The sequence below is a fragment of the Panthera tigris genome, chromosome X, assembly GCF_018350195.1.
Source record: "Panthera tigris isolate Pti1 chromosome X, P.tigris_Pti1_mat1.1, whole genome shotgun sequence".
Classification (NCBI taxonomy): domain Eukaryota; kingdom Metazoa; phylum Chordata; class Mammalia; order Carnivora; family Felidae; genus Panthera; species Panthera tigris.
This window is the reverse complement of record NC_056677.1, coordinates 33,430,810-33,444,719: the sequence shown is the minus strand read 5'-3', so window position 1 is coordinate 33,444,719 and position 13,910 is coordinate 33,430,810. Positions and strand designations below refer to the sequence as shown.

Sequence of the window (13,910 nt, the reverse complement as noted above, 5' to 3'; positions counted from 1 at the left end):
GTCACTTCTGGTGTCACATCTAAAAGGACAAGCCCACAGTGAAGGGAAAAATAGACTAGCCAACTCTTAACCCCAGGAGAGCACCAGAGAATTGACACAATCTGAAAACACCCTCACAGCTGGAGTAAATTTACCTGAAAAAATACGTATCTGTTGTGTCTTCTGGTATGTTACGGGGTGGGAAAGAATTGCTGAGAGAGACTTTTCAAAAGAGGGAATTGAGCAATGCTTGATTCTCTCTGATGGGTGCTTGGCCCTACAGGGATCCACACTGAACTGAGGAAACAGTTCAGATCTTGAGGCTGTCCCCCTATGGGTGCAATATGTGCTCCCTTACCAGTTAGGGTGCATCTAGGTAAAGGATATTTAGCAAACTCCAGAAGAGATGAGAGCTCAGTTGTGCAAAAATGAGCTAACACAGCAGTTCTGACATGGCTGTCTTCGAAAGGCCTACTGACAGGGCTGGCCCTCAGCTGGCGTCTGGGAACTTAGACTTCGGGAGGGTTTCCACCAGTCCTAGAAATAGTAAGGATGGTTCACTGCCTAAATTGTATAAACACTATGGATGATTTTGAACACTTCCCTTCCTCCTGGGAGTCCAGAACTTGGGTTTATGCTAGGCTGAGGGTGCCACGCAATCTAAAGTAACCCCCACGGATGACCCTGCTTTTGCTTCGTCCTAACACTCATCCCAACCTGCTGGTCTCGTCACGCTTTCCTTGTATAGTGAAAGCCCCCTCCCTCTAGAGTATAATTTCCATGCAAACAAGGATTCTGTTTGATTTGACCAGCGTTTCATTCTCAGTGCTAAAACAATTCCTGGAAGAAAACCTAGGCATTCAAAAAATATTTTTGAATAAACGAATAATTAAATCATTTGACTAAATAATTGACACTTTGGAAATTGCACTTAACAGCCTTCGGGAGGCTAGCCCAGTTTTGCCTTTTTCTTTTCTGTTGCCACATTCACTGTATTCCCCCTTTGGTTCTTCTCTCACCAACGGGCGGTCACTTTTTTTGTTTTATTCCACCGGGCCCCCAAAGTAGCCAGACAGGCGGATGGAGAGGCAAGGCCATCAGTCAGTGTCAGGTGTGCACTGTTCTCTTGATTTGAAAAGGCCAGCACTGTCATTTAAACATCATCCCATCTCTTCGCATCTTACAAAGTTTAACTTCGACAAAAAGCAAGGAGAGGCAATTGCTATGGATTTCACGGTGCATATTGGCAGGGTAGATGTCATTAAGATTCACTTCCTTGCTTCTCCTGTTCAATTGCTTCTGTGAAAGGCAGTGGACTTCTCCTGTCTTCTTCAGTTTAGATTCATTGAATTTCGGAATCTCAGCCATATCTTGTTTGTCAGATATTTTGGCAGAGGAAGCAGGAACGGGGTATACAGAAGAAAGTCAGATGCCACGGTAGCTACCCTGCCCCCCTTTCTGACATCCCCGCCTTGTATTTCAGCCTCTTCTGTTTATTGCGCTATCCTCAGTCTCCTTGTACCTAAGTATTTCCTCCTGCCCTTCCCTAACTGTGCCTGTCCACAAGGTTCAGCCTTCTGCAGTTCTCCCACAATGCAGTTCTCCCACAGTCAGTTCTACCACTGAGCTTATAGTTCTATTTATCCAGCATTCAACTTCCCCCAAGGTCTATCTCCAGTGGCCTGTGGACATTCATATTGGAAGTTCAACCTTTAATGCATTATGTCTAATACCTAATCTAGCACCCTCTCTCCAAAGCAGACACTCCTTTCATTTTTCTGCTTCTGCTAATGTATCCACAGATATTCTAAGAATAACCAATGTGAAATCATTTTGCCTCCACTATCAACGTACCCTTCACAATCGGTTATCATGAAACCATAGAAATATCTTATTAACTGTCCCTTCCTTACCATTCCTTTAACTCACACACTAGCACAGTAGATTAACAGCACAACAGCCCCGGATTACTACACAACCTTGTAATTCGGGGTTTTGCAAAGTGTGGTCCAGCCACCCAGGCAACAGAATCATCTGAGGGGCTTGTTGAAGTATAAATTCCTCAAAACTATCTGAGCTCTCACCCGCAGAGTTAGAATTTCTGAGTCTGGGCCCAGAATTCTGCATTTGTCTGCATTGGGACACGCCTCTGTTGAAGGCCTACCACTTCATAATCTAATATATTTGCATGCACTTGAGAATATAAATTGGGCCTTAAGGATCAGAATTCCCTCACTTTATAGAAAAGGAAACTACGATCTGGGGAAGTTTTCACCTATGACTCACAGTAGGTAAGTGGCAAAGCTTGGACTAGGTCTCGAGCCTTGTGATTTCCAAGCCATGCCTGACTGCTAGCCTTTTAAAGGCCTGCATGGAATGTTGGCCCTTGGATGGCATCTGGGAACTTCAATTTGGGGAGGGTTTCCAGGACTGATAAGAGTGGCCCACTGTGCCTAGAATGTTTTTGTTTCTGTTTTTACAAACAATATGGTTTAAAGTGAATGCCCGCTTTCCTTCTGAGAGTCTGGATTTGGGTACATGTCAAATGTGTGACCAGCCTCCAGTGAAAATCCCGGGTACTGAGTCTCTAAGGAGCTTCCCTGGCTGGGAACATTTCACACCTGTTGTCACAACTTGTTACTAAGGGAATTAAACGGGCCCTGAGTGATTCCATGAAAAGGACTCTTGGAATCTTGCATCTGGTTTCCCTTAGACTTCGCGACATGTGCCTTTTCAGTTTGTTGATTGTGTTTGGTGTACTTTCACTGTAATAAGTCACAGCTGTGAGTGTGACTGTATGCTGAGTCCGTGAATCCTCCCAGTGAATCATCAAACGGGGGGTGATGTTGGGGACCTCAAGACACATAAGTCAATGCTTTCCATAATGTATTTCACCGTCTCTCTCCTGGATTATATATGAGAGGCAGTAGGGGTAGCCAAAATAGCATGGCCTTTAAAAAAAAAAACCAAAACAAAACGTGATTTAAATGCTGACCTCAGTGCGAAGCTCCATTACTTCTCTAAGTCATGGTTTTGTCATCTATAAAATTGGACCAATAATACTTAATGTGTAAGGCTTTTACAAAGATTTAGAGATAATGTACAAGAGGGCCACCCTTTAGGGAGGAGCTATTATTTTTATTCAGAGTCTTTTGGGTAAGAAGGAATGATCAGAATGAATTCTATGGATCCACTTTTATGTATCCATATAGCCACGTAGCAATGGAACTAATTACAGAGACTAAAAGGTCCCAGTTATGTTGGAACTTGTGAGCAGATTGTTGTTCTCGGGATCTGCGTAGAGCTCCTCTAAGGACTTGCATGGGAATTGTTGTGTGGAGAGCAAACACAGCAAAGAACATGTTTATACTCATTCTCAGCTTTCAACCCACGCTTGGTTATTTGTCTCCTGCTTTTGGGCTCCTGCCCACTCCACTCATTTCCGGGTCCTGAACTTTTTCTGGCTGTCAGTCTGCACCCCTTAACTCTTTATTGGATGTTCAGCTGTTCCTCCAAGTTTATCCTTTTTGCAACCACTACTTCACACATGACTTACCATCATTCGCTTGGTTCTATATGGAAGATCCCCACTGAAACTTCTCCCCGGATGTGCCCCTGGCTTCATCCCTTAACCAGCTTGTAATATTTGCTTAGGAATGAAGTATAGGTCACTTTTGTGGAAGCAGAATTATTAGGCAAATGTAATCCCAGTCAGCGGCAGCATATTTGGAAGAAAAACTTGTTTAGGTTTATTTATTCTTTTTGTTCCATGCATCCAGAAGATGAACACAAATGCTTCTTAATACTAACATTGTCCTATCTGATATAATATCGCTAAAAGGTCTAAAGATGAGTTATTTCAAATCTAGCAATTCAGAGGAGGTAGATTCTCCAGTACATACTAGGGTAGCTTCCATAAAAAGTAGTGTTGCAAGGACACTTTATGGCATATCATTTTCGGGAAAAAGTCATTAGTCTTTGATATCAAGGGTGAAATATTTAAACAAAGACATTTGCTCTGTAGTTCTCATTCAAACATACTATAATGGTGACAGCATTTCATGGGGAGTCGGGGGGGGTCTATATTTCAGTCTTCATAATATAATGGTTAAGAGACTTTTCCTACCTCTACTTCTATCTAGATAGGGGTGAGCTACTAGTGCTTGACAATAGAATGTGTGTGCAAGTGATTGTGTCACTTCCCTGCTAAGGTGAGTTTGAATAAAGTATCCCATCTCTATACTCTCTTCCCCTAGCTCCTGGCTGGATGTAGACACCCAGGATGACCTTGGACACCACACATTGAAAATGGTAGAGCCATTCTCATTTGGAGTCCCTGAAAAGCCACATAAATAATGAATATTTCCCTCTTACTAAGTTACTTACTAATGGCTAACATCCACACTACGTTAGCCATTGACATTATAAAATTTTTGTGTCATAGTAGCTAGTACGTTCCTAATTGTTGCACCTCTTTATGCCAATCTATTTGGTTCGTTATAGGATTAAATAAGTTAAAACAATGCCTAGCACATAATAAATGCTCAGTAAATGTTAGCTGTTAATATTATTACCTGCTCTGATGCTAACTAGTTAGTTATGAGTCACTGAACATGTCAGTTTCCCTGGACATCTGTTTCTTCAACTGTAAAATATGAGTCACACTTGATGTTTTCCAAGTTTCCCTAAGTTTGACATTTTTATAATCAGAAACCTCTTCAAATTGCTAAGGAAAAGAAAATTATCTTAACCCATAGAAACTGACCAGAGGATGAGGAGAGAGGTATTCAGAGCATCAGGTAAAGAGAGGAGGAAAACGGAGAACAGTACAAAGGATGCTGAGGGGGAAAAACCTTATTTAAAGAGAAGCATATTTCCTTTTTGAAATTTATCAATTCTGAAATAAGCTTTGAAGGGAAGAAGATTTACAAACCGAGCTGTGTCCGTGAGACTTTCATTCACACCCAAATGAATATCTTGCGTGGTAAGAAAACAAGGGTGTCCTCCCAGAAGTGCAAAGCCTACAATAAAAGAAAAAAGGGGGGGAAAGCATTTTGAAAAAGAGAACTAAAGTAGAAAACAACATTGGGGTGTCTGGGTAGCTCAGGTTGGTTAAGCGACTGACTTTGGCTCAGGTCACGATCTCGTAGTTTGTGAGTTCAAGCCCCGCGTCGGGCTCTGTGCTGACAGCTCAGAGCCTGGAGTCTGCTTCGGATTCTGGGCCTCCCTCTCTCTCGGCCCTTCCCCTGCTCATGCTCTGTGTCTCTCCGTCTCTCAATAATAAATAAACGTTAAAAAAAATTTTCAAAAAAAAAACCCCCAGAATTATAAGGAATTGGCACCATCCCAATTGAAAAGTCAAAATTTTTAAAGCTCTCTAATGTCTCTGCTAGGAAATTCCCAGGCAGAGCAAAATGAGTGACTGCGAGAGGTAGATAAAATTTTCTGTAAAGACACTCAACACTCCTTCAGATGGGGGCCCATTTATCTACCCTGTTGTTCAGAACCTTTCAATAATGGGGCATTGTTCCCTTCTGGAGGCTATGCCTGGTTTTGATTCTTTAAAATGTATAATGATGTCCATCCCAGAAAATGGAAAAATAAAATGTAGTGTGGGATATCATGGATTCCAATGGAATACTACTCAGGAATAAGAAGGAATGAACTCTGAATACAACATGGATGAACCTCACGACAATTATGCTAGGTGAAAGAAGCTAGATACAGAAGAGTAGATAATGTATAATTCCATTTATATGAAGACATAGAATAGGCAAAATTACCATAGAGTGGCAGAAATTAAAAGAGTAGTTGCTTCTGGAGAAGGTGATTGTCGAGGAAGGAGCACTGGTGAACTTTCTAGGGTAAGAGGAATGTTTTAAACTTTGATAGAGTTAGTAGGTTTATAAAAGTTGAGGCGTGCCTGGGTGGCTCAGTCGGTTAGGCATCTGACTTCGGCTCAGGTCATGATGTCACGGTCTGTGAGTTCAAGCCCCGAGTCAGGCTCTGTGCTCACAGCTGGGAGCCTGGAGCCTGCTTTGGATTTTGTGTCTCCCTCTCTTTCTGCCTCTCGCCCCCCCCCCTCTCAAAAATAAATAAACATTTAAAAAATTTTTTTAAAAATTGAAAATAAAGTAAGTAGTTGCTTCTGAAATGGAATGAAATAATTCTATTCTACCTATTTTATGCTAGTTAAGAGTGTTCACTTAAATATGCCCAGACTAGGATTTTAGCTAGAGGGTACTATGTTCTGACTCGCGATGACTATTCCCAGAGCACTACCATGTCCTAGCACTTTATAAACATTCTTCCATTGAAAACTTTACTCTAATAGGAGCACAGTAGATATTATTATAAGAACTTCATAGACAAGGGTTCTGAGAGTCAAGAGTTTAAAAACTTGTTCAAGATTGTTTTTAAGAGCCTATGTATAGCCCCAGGGCTTGCCATAGGGGAGCCAGCCCCTGAGCTAACTTACAAAGGAATTTGCAAAGACAAGACAACATAGTGGAACTGGACTCCGTCTTCTTCATCTGGAAAATGAGGCAATTTGCCTAGAGCCCTTAAGATCCCTTGCGGATGTGATGTGCTACGTCCCAGGTAGAATCAGAGAACATGAAACACGCTAACAATCTTACTTGGTATGGGTCCTGTAATAAAGAGTCTGACTGAATTTATGATGTTTAACTGCTACCAACTTTCAAGCCAACCACCACTCTCTCTTCTCCTTCTGCCCTGTACCTAGGCAAGCTGGTAAGAATGTACAGACACTCCTTCCTTTGGCACTAGCGGGAGGTTCAAACTAAATAAAACCTGGCCAGTGCATGGGAATCTTCACCCCAGCCCCACCTCCTAACCACAAAGCCCAGGACGGTATCATTTTTCCATACTCTGATGCCACTTTGAGACCAGCATGGGAGTCAGTCCTGCTCTACCCAAGAAGCCACATTATGTGATTAATAAACCTTTTCATACCCTCTTGGTGCTTGTGTGGCATCCTCACTGTCAATAATCAAACCAAATTTTTGTGGAGGGCACGTTTTGCCTCTGTGGAGTGACTGCACTAGGACTTGGCATCACAGCATCGTTCTGAAATTTATGCATTCATTCTACAAAATGTGCCTGGTGCTATTCTAGGTACTGGGAAAAGCATTATAAACAACAGGGTACAAGTGCCTGCTTCGAGTGAACTTACATTCCAATGGGGAGAGAGAGAAGTAATAAATTGAATGAGGAGGCGCCTGGGTGGCTCAGTCGGTTAAGTGCCTGACTCTTGATTTTGGCTCACGTCATGATCTCATGGTTCATGGGGTCAAGCCCCACATCAGCACAGAGCCTGCTTGGGATTCTCTCTCCCTCTCTCTGTGCCCCTTGCCCACTCATGCACCCATGCTCTTTCTTTCTCCCTCTCTGTCTTTCAAAATAAATAAATCAACGTTTAAAAAATAAACTGAGCACTGGGTGTTGTATGGAAACCAATTTGACAATAAATTTCATATATTCAAAAAAATAATAAAAAAATAAAAAAATAATAAAAAATAAACTGAATGAATAAATGAAGTATGTTGTATGTTAGCTGTTGAGAAGTGCCATAAGAAAAATAGAACAGGGAGGGGAGATAGGGGATATAAGGAATGAGTTGTAATTTTAGTATGGTCAGGGAAGCCACACTGAAACACACCAAACAGTGGAAAGAGCATGTCCTGAGGTCCTCAGGAAGGGTCATGACTGCCGGGTTCAAGGGACAACAAGAAGGTTGGTATGGAAGGTACAGTGTAAGGAGGAGAGCAGTACAAGTTGAGACTGCAGAAGGAAGGTAGAGGGGAAGAAACAACTTTGACTTGTCTGAGTAAGATAGAAAGCCATGGGAGGATTAGAGCAGAGGAGTCACATGATGGACTTATGTGTTAATATAACATCTGTCGTGGGGCAAGGGTGGAAGCAGGGAGACCTGTCACTAGACCTGTCTGCAAAAACCTGGGTGAGAATTGATAGCTTGGACCAGGATGGTAACTGCTGAAATGATGACAAAGTGATTGGATTCTTGCTATATTTTGAAAGCAGAGCCAGCAGTCAACTGAACACCTTGCTTCATACCTCACTGGAAAATGTAGCAATCAGAGAACTTCTAGATTCCACCACCCTGCCTCCCTACCTGCCAGCATCTGTACCCATATATTCTACTTCCCTTCCTCTTAAGCATAGATGAACTTGTCATGCCCCGCCTACTAGAAGCCACACCCCCTTGTGTACTCAAGAACATTGCTGTAGTAATTCTTCCCTTTCTCCCTTACACTACCTTCATCATGAATATGCTATTCTCATTTCTATTCTCATTTTTCACGCATTCGAAAAAGGCACATTTTCTCGTCCCTATTTCCCCCTGCTAAGTATCCCTTTAACTGTTTGCTCCCTTTGCAGCAGAGCTTTGTTTTGTCTTTCTCTCTTCAGTTCTCTTTTCTCATTTCCCTCCAACCTATCCCCATAGAGCTTTGGCTCCCCTCCCTCCCAACACTGCACCAAAACTCCTCTCACCAAGGTTACCAATGATACATCAGGTGGCTATTTCAGTTCTCATTTTTCTTGAATTAGCAGAAACAAAGTTGTTCACCACCTTCTGCTTGATAAACTTTCTTCAAACACTGTCCAGGACACCACACCTTCTTGCTCGTTCTCAATCTCCATTGACGGTTCCTTCTCTTTTCCTGGACTTCTTAACGTTGATGTGCTCCAGGGCCAGTCCTTGGTCCTCTTCTCTCAATCTATACTCATCCCCTCTATAATCGTATCCAGTCTCCTGGCCTTAAATACCATCTATATGCTGATGCCTCGCAAATATCTCTAGGGCAAATCTCACTCCCATACTCCAAACTAATAGCCAACTGCCTTTTCATCGTCTTTGTTCACGTGTCCAATAGACATCTCAAACTCAATGCTGCCAGAACTGAACTCTCAATGTCCCCCTCTCTCCTGCTCCACCTAGTCCATCCTGCTCACAGTTGCTCAGGCAGAAACCTTGAAGTCATCCTTAGTGTCTCTCTCTTACCTGCTACATCAGAAATCTTATTGGCTGTCCCTTCAAAATAGATCCAGAATCTGTCCCTCTTACCCCTTCCACTGCTGCCACTCTGGCCCTAGCCTCCATGTATTATATTCCACTGCTTCTGTCTTGTCTCCACCCCCAATCCCTGCAGGTTGTTTTCCATAGAGCAGTCCGAGAGAGCCTTTTAAAATGCAAGTTAGATCATGTCCCTCTGTTCAAAACCCTGCAAAAATTCCTCATTTCACTCAGAGTAAAAGCCAAGTCCAAATAAGGGAGTACATGTTTTGCCCTCAGTTCCAGGAACATTGTTCTCCTTCTTTCCAACACATTGTATCACCCACTTATTTAGTATGTCTATCGTTTATTGTCTGTGTCCCCGCTAGAACATAAGCTCCAGGAAGGCAGGAATTTTCCTCTGTTTTGTTCACTGGTGTATCACTTTCGAGAACCTAGAATAAATGCTGGTACATAGTAAGTGCTCAACAAGTACTTACTGAGTGAATGTAGGAGGGATTTTGACTGCAAACATCTAATGCTGTTAACAGAAAGAATGGAATTTTCTATTATGTGTGAAGTGAGCTAATGGAATTGAGTGATGATTATAATCACTAATCACTCTTGAGTACTAAATCTGTTTCTATATAGGGAACGTCACCTAAGCAAAGGTGAATACTGCACATTCATCAAGAACGTATTCCTTGTGCACCTACTATGTGCCTCGCACAGAGATGAATGTCGCTGAGGGTTGGAGACTATGGAGGGAGGTTTCAGACAAAGTTTAAGACCTCCTGGCAGGTCTGCTCCAAGTCATGCTGTGACTAGAAGTCATTGTGCTATAACAATGCAGGATTGGGTTCCTGCCTTTTCATCTCTGTCTCTGTGCTATAAAGAAGATTCACATCAAGCCTGGACTGATGAGGTAGGGGTAGGAAGAGGGATTATAGAAAACATTAAGAATAGGAGTCTGAGCCTTCAGCACTTCTCAAAGGAGATGAGATGGCGCGACATTGCTTCCGAGAAGGAATTTCCTCTGCAATTGTGGTCTCTGGTCACAAAGGAACCTCAGACCCCAGTGTAAGAGCACAGCTCAAGCATTTGCCAGCTCACGGGACCCGGCTGGTGATAAGCGCTTCAGGAGGGGGTCAGAGGTTCAGAGAAGCCTCCAGGAGCTGCCGTTGCTGAGGAGAGGAGGGTAGAGGGACAGGGCTCTCCTTTCTCTTTACCCTTCATCCAGAGAAGCCTGCTTTGATCTGTCATTTGTTCATGCACTCAAGTTGGATATTTTTGGACAAAGCGTTTCTTCTGTTAATATCTTAATTTCTTCCTGGGAAAATAAGACTACATCTGATTTTGCCCTTTTCCTCACAGATCGCTGCAAGCTTTGAAAGAAGGGTATAATTAGAATTCATGCACTGGAAATATGAGGGCTCTGAGGGTTCTTGCTGGTAGAACTAAGGCAGTCGTGAACCTCTCTGTGCTTTACTTTCATACCTGCAGAATAGCATCACATTTTTTATATTGTCACCTTTATATTGTCACCTTTATATTTGTAAAGATGATACATTTGAAATAGCTTAGAAAGTGCCAGCTTCTATGTCACCTTGAAAGTGAGATACCAAAGTTAAATAATGAAAAGAACCATCTCTTAGGATGCCCTGTGCATTTTTTTTCTATCGGCTACTGCACTTACCGAGATTAATAAATGTATCCGTCTATCTGCTCAATTAATTTGCAATAAAAGAATATAATCATCAGTAGGCACACAGGAGAATTGTGCAGCTTGCCTGGCAGGCATACACAAAAGAGTGGATGAGGAATAAATGATCTACAACTACACACAGCGACGTTGGTACATCTCACAAACATAATGCTGAGCAAAAGAAACCACACACAAAAGAACATATGCTGAATGATTCCATTTATATAAAGTTCGAAAACAGGCAAAGCTAATCTGTGATGTTAGAAGCCAGGATAATGGTTACCCTTGGGTAAGGGGAATGGCAACTGGAAGGAGATACAAGGGAGGTCTCCAGGGTGCTATTAATGCCCTATTTCTCTATCTGGGTATTAATTACAAGGATGTGTTTACTGTAAGAATTCATCGAACTACATGTGCATAATGATTTGTGCACTTTTCTATAACTGTTTTACACTGAATAAAAAGATTACATGAGCAATTAATATGGCTTAAGTTGGGTGATGAATTTTATTCTGTTCCCTCAGATCAGCAGAAATACTGTTGTATCTCTGCAACTCAGGCTTGGGATAGGATCCTCAAGGACTTTCCTATGAGGAGACTGGCACAAATCTGGGGCGATAATAGACAGTTTTAATTGCATCCCATTTTCGTTCTAAATACCAAGATAACATGAGGCTCCTGGGTGGCCCAGTCAGTTAAGTGCCTGACTTCAGCTCAGGTCATGATCTTGTGGTCCGTGAGTTTGAGCCCCACATCGTGCTCTGTGCTGACAGCTCAAAGCCTGGAATCTGCTTCAGATTCTGTGGCTCCCCCCCTCTCTCTGCACCTCCCCTGCTCATGCTCTGTCTCTCTCTGTCTCTCTCTCTGTCTCTCTGTCTCTCTCTCAAAAATAAAAAAAAAAAATTAAAAAAAATTTAAATACCAAGGTAACAGGTTTTGATGGAAAATTGTGCCGAAGGGCAACTCATAAGATGCATATATACATTATAAAAATGCCCTGCCATGGTTTTGGTTGAGGTTTACTGTTTCTGTAAGCATTTAAAGCAACTACTTACTCTGATTCTCCTACTGTTGAGTTTGGCAGGATGCCATATACAATTAGACCCATGGATACTTTTTTGTTTGTGAGGTTAATGATGAATACTCTGTGAACCATAACTTTTTACGGTCACGTGTTCCTTTTCTCATGTATTCGTCATAACAGGTTGCAATTTTGTGCACGTTTCAGAGCACTTCTGTATGGGAAGCCATCATTTAACAAAATGCTTAATGCCATCCACAGAAACAATTTTGCTGGAACAAAACATGATAATTACCTGTTCAAATTAAATTAGATATTAAAAAAATACATTTAATAATAGCTGCCGATCCTCGGTCTGCCATTTATTAGCTGTGTGTCTGTGGGCCATTTGCTGAACCAGTTTCAGACTATTTTCTTCAATGGTCTTACCCTCACGGAATTGTCGTAAGGATTAAGTGAGATAATCCATGTAATTAATGTAGAGCATTTGGCACAAGGTCTGCACCCAAAGGCTTATGAAGCCTTCACTCTTGGTTTTATTAATAGCTTAACTACCATATAATATATATGAGTGGTAAAACGGATCAGTTATTCGGGGACATTTGATATCAAAAATAGCATTTGAGCAGAGAAAAGTTGTATAAAACACCAACAGCTAAGAAAAATTAATTAAAAAAAACTTAAAATTGATAAATGTCCATGTACTAATCAATTATTTTGATGACTTCAAAAAAGAACACCTCTCTTAAGTTCTGACAAAATAAACTCTGCCCAACTCATAGAGGACCGCTGTTGAAAAGGAGCCGAATTTGAGAATTATTGACTTGTTTATGCAATATTCATTTTTCCTTTGCTATATGTCAGATGTCAACATATTTTGTAAAGGGGCCATCTTAAAAGAGCAAAATGTTCTCATCTGTTTTCTTCCTGGGACTTAAAGACCAGGTGACACCTTACGTGTTTCCCCTCACCCTCCTTTCTTCAGTCAAGGGGCAAGGGGAGTGCATTAGTAAGAACAATGAAGTTTAGATCTGAATCCTGGTGCTCTTTGTTAAGTAAGTGAATTTACCAAGTCACTTAATCCCTTTGAACTTTATTTTGTTACATATTTGATGAACCTCATTACTGGCCATTACAAGGCAAGTATTGCATGAAGTAGTTGTTTGCTTCTAAATCCTAGAAAGCTCTGATACTTGTAGATGGGATGAGCTATTTGAAGAAACAACCAATGTTTTTGTTTGTGGTTCCTCCTACTTGATCCTATCCATTTGTCCATTTGGGCAGTCGTTTTATTGATTCGGGGGAGGTCTGATAAAGCAGAAATGCAGAGAGAAAGAAAAGAGGTGGTGTGTGGCTTATAAGTTTAAAAATGGACTTTTTTGAAACATTACAGAGATAATAGCTTAAGAAAAGAGAAATTTTGAGTTTTAATAGCTTACAATTCCAGGCACAAACAGTAGATTTGAAAGGCATCTTGGCGAGTCAGAGCCAGTTTTTTCTTCCTGCTTTATCACCTAGCCTCCAATACTGGGAACTGGAAGGGGAAAAAGAGTAGCAAGAGAAAGAAGCAGCAGAAGAAATGAAAAGTGGTGGACCTTTGGCACTGTACCTGTCGTCTGTCCTCCCAGGCCACGTACTGAAGGGTGGATGCATGATGGACATTTCAGATGAGTTTGGGGAACCCCAGAGCTGATACATGTGTGTCTTGCCTTTAAGACAGAGTTCTAGGAGGCAACACATGTTATAGTACTCCGTGGCGCCCAGATTGAGGAAGGAAGGGTTGAGAAAGCCTTGCAGTTTCTCTGTACACAGGATGGCAAGGAGAACTGCCAAGAGGTTGGGAGAGTCAAACCGAGAAATATTTCACGTCTTGTGATGATCCAAGTGCAGCAGACTCCACAGTGAATGGGAGACAGCCAAGGTCCAGTGGGGATACGGAAGTCTCAGCAGACTCCAGTGTGGCCATTTGATGATGATGTCCTGCTGACCAATGACCAGACCCCCACAGCCCTAGATGTCTTACTCGCGTACTCTCCGGGACTTAACCATGACTGTGGGGAAAGGGAGAGGAGAACCCAAATTGACAAAGTAAACCCCGAAATGACTGAGGATTGCCTAACATTGCGAAGATTAGGTTTCCACCATCCTGCAAAATTGGTACAGGCTAG

At 42.0% G+C, this 13,910-nt stretch overlaps 1 protein-coding gene and 1 pseudogene across 2 annotated transcripts in view; both read right to left on the bottom strand.

Annotated features, from left to right (window-relative positions):
• OTC (ornithine transcarbamylase) overlaps positions 1-13,910 on the bottom strand; it is a 62,023-nt gene that overhangs the window by 33,735 nt on the left and 14,378 nt on the right. For both annotated transcript variants that reach the window (XM_007085475.3, XM_042974299.1), the window contains exon 4: positions 4,913-5,000. In XM_007085475.3, the coding sequence (XP_007085537.1) occupies positions 4,913-5,000 (88 nt within the window). The remainder of the gene's footprint in view (positions 1-4,912; positions 5,001-13,910) is intronic.
• Positions 1,241-3,604, bottom strand: LOC122235515 (annotated as a pseudogene).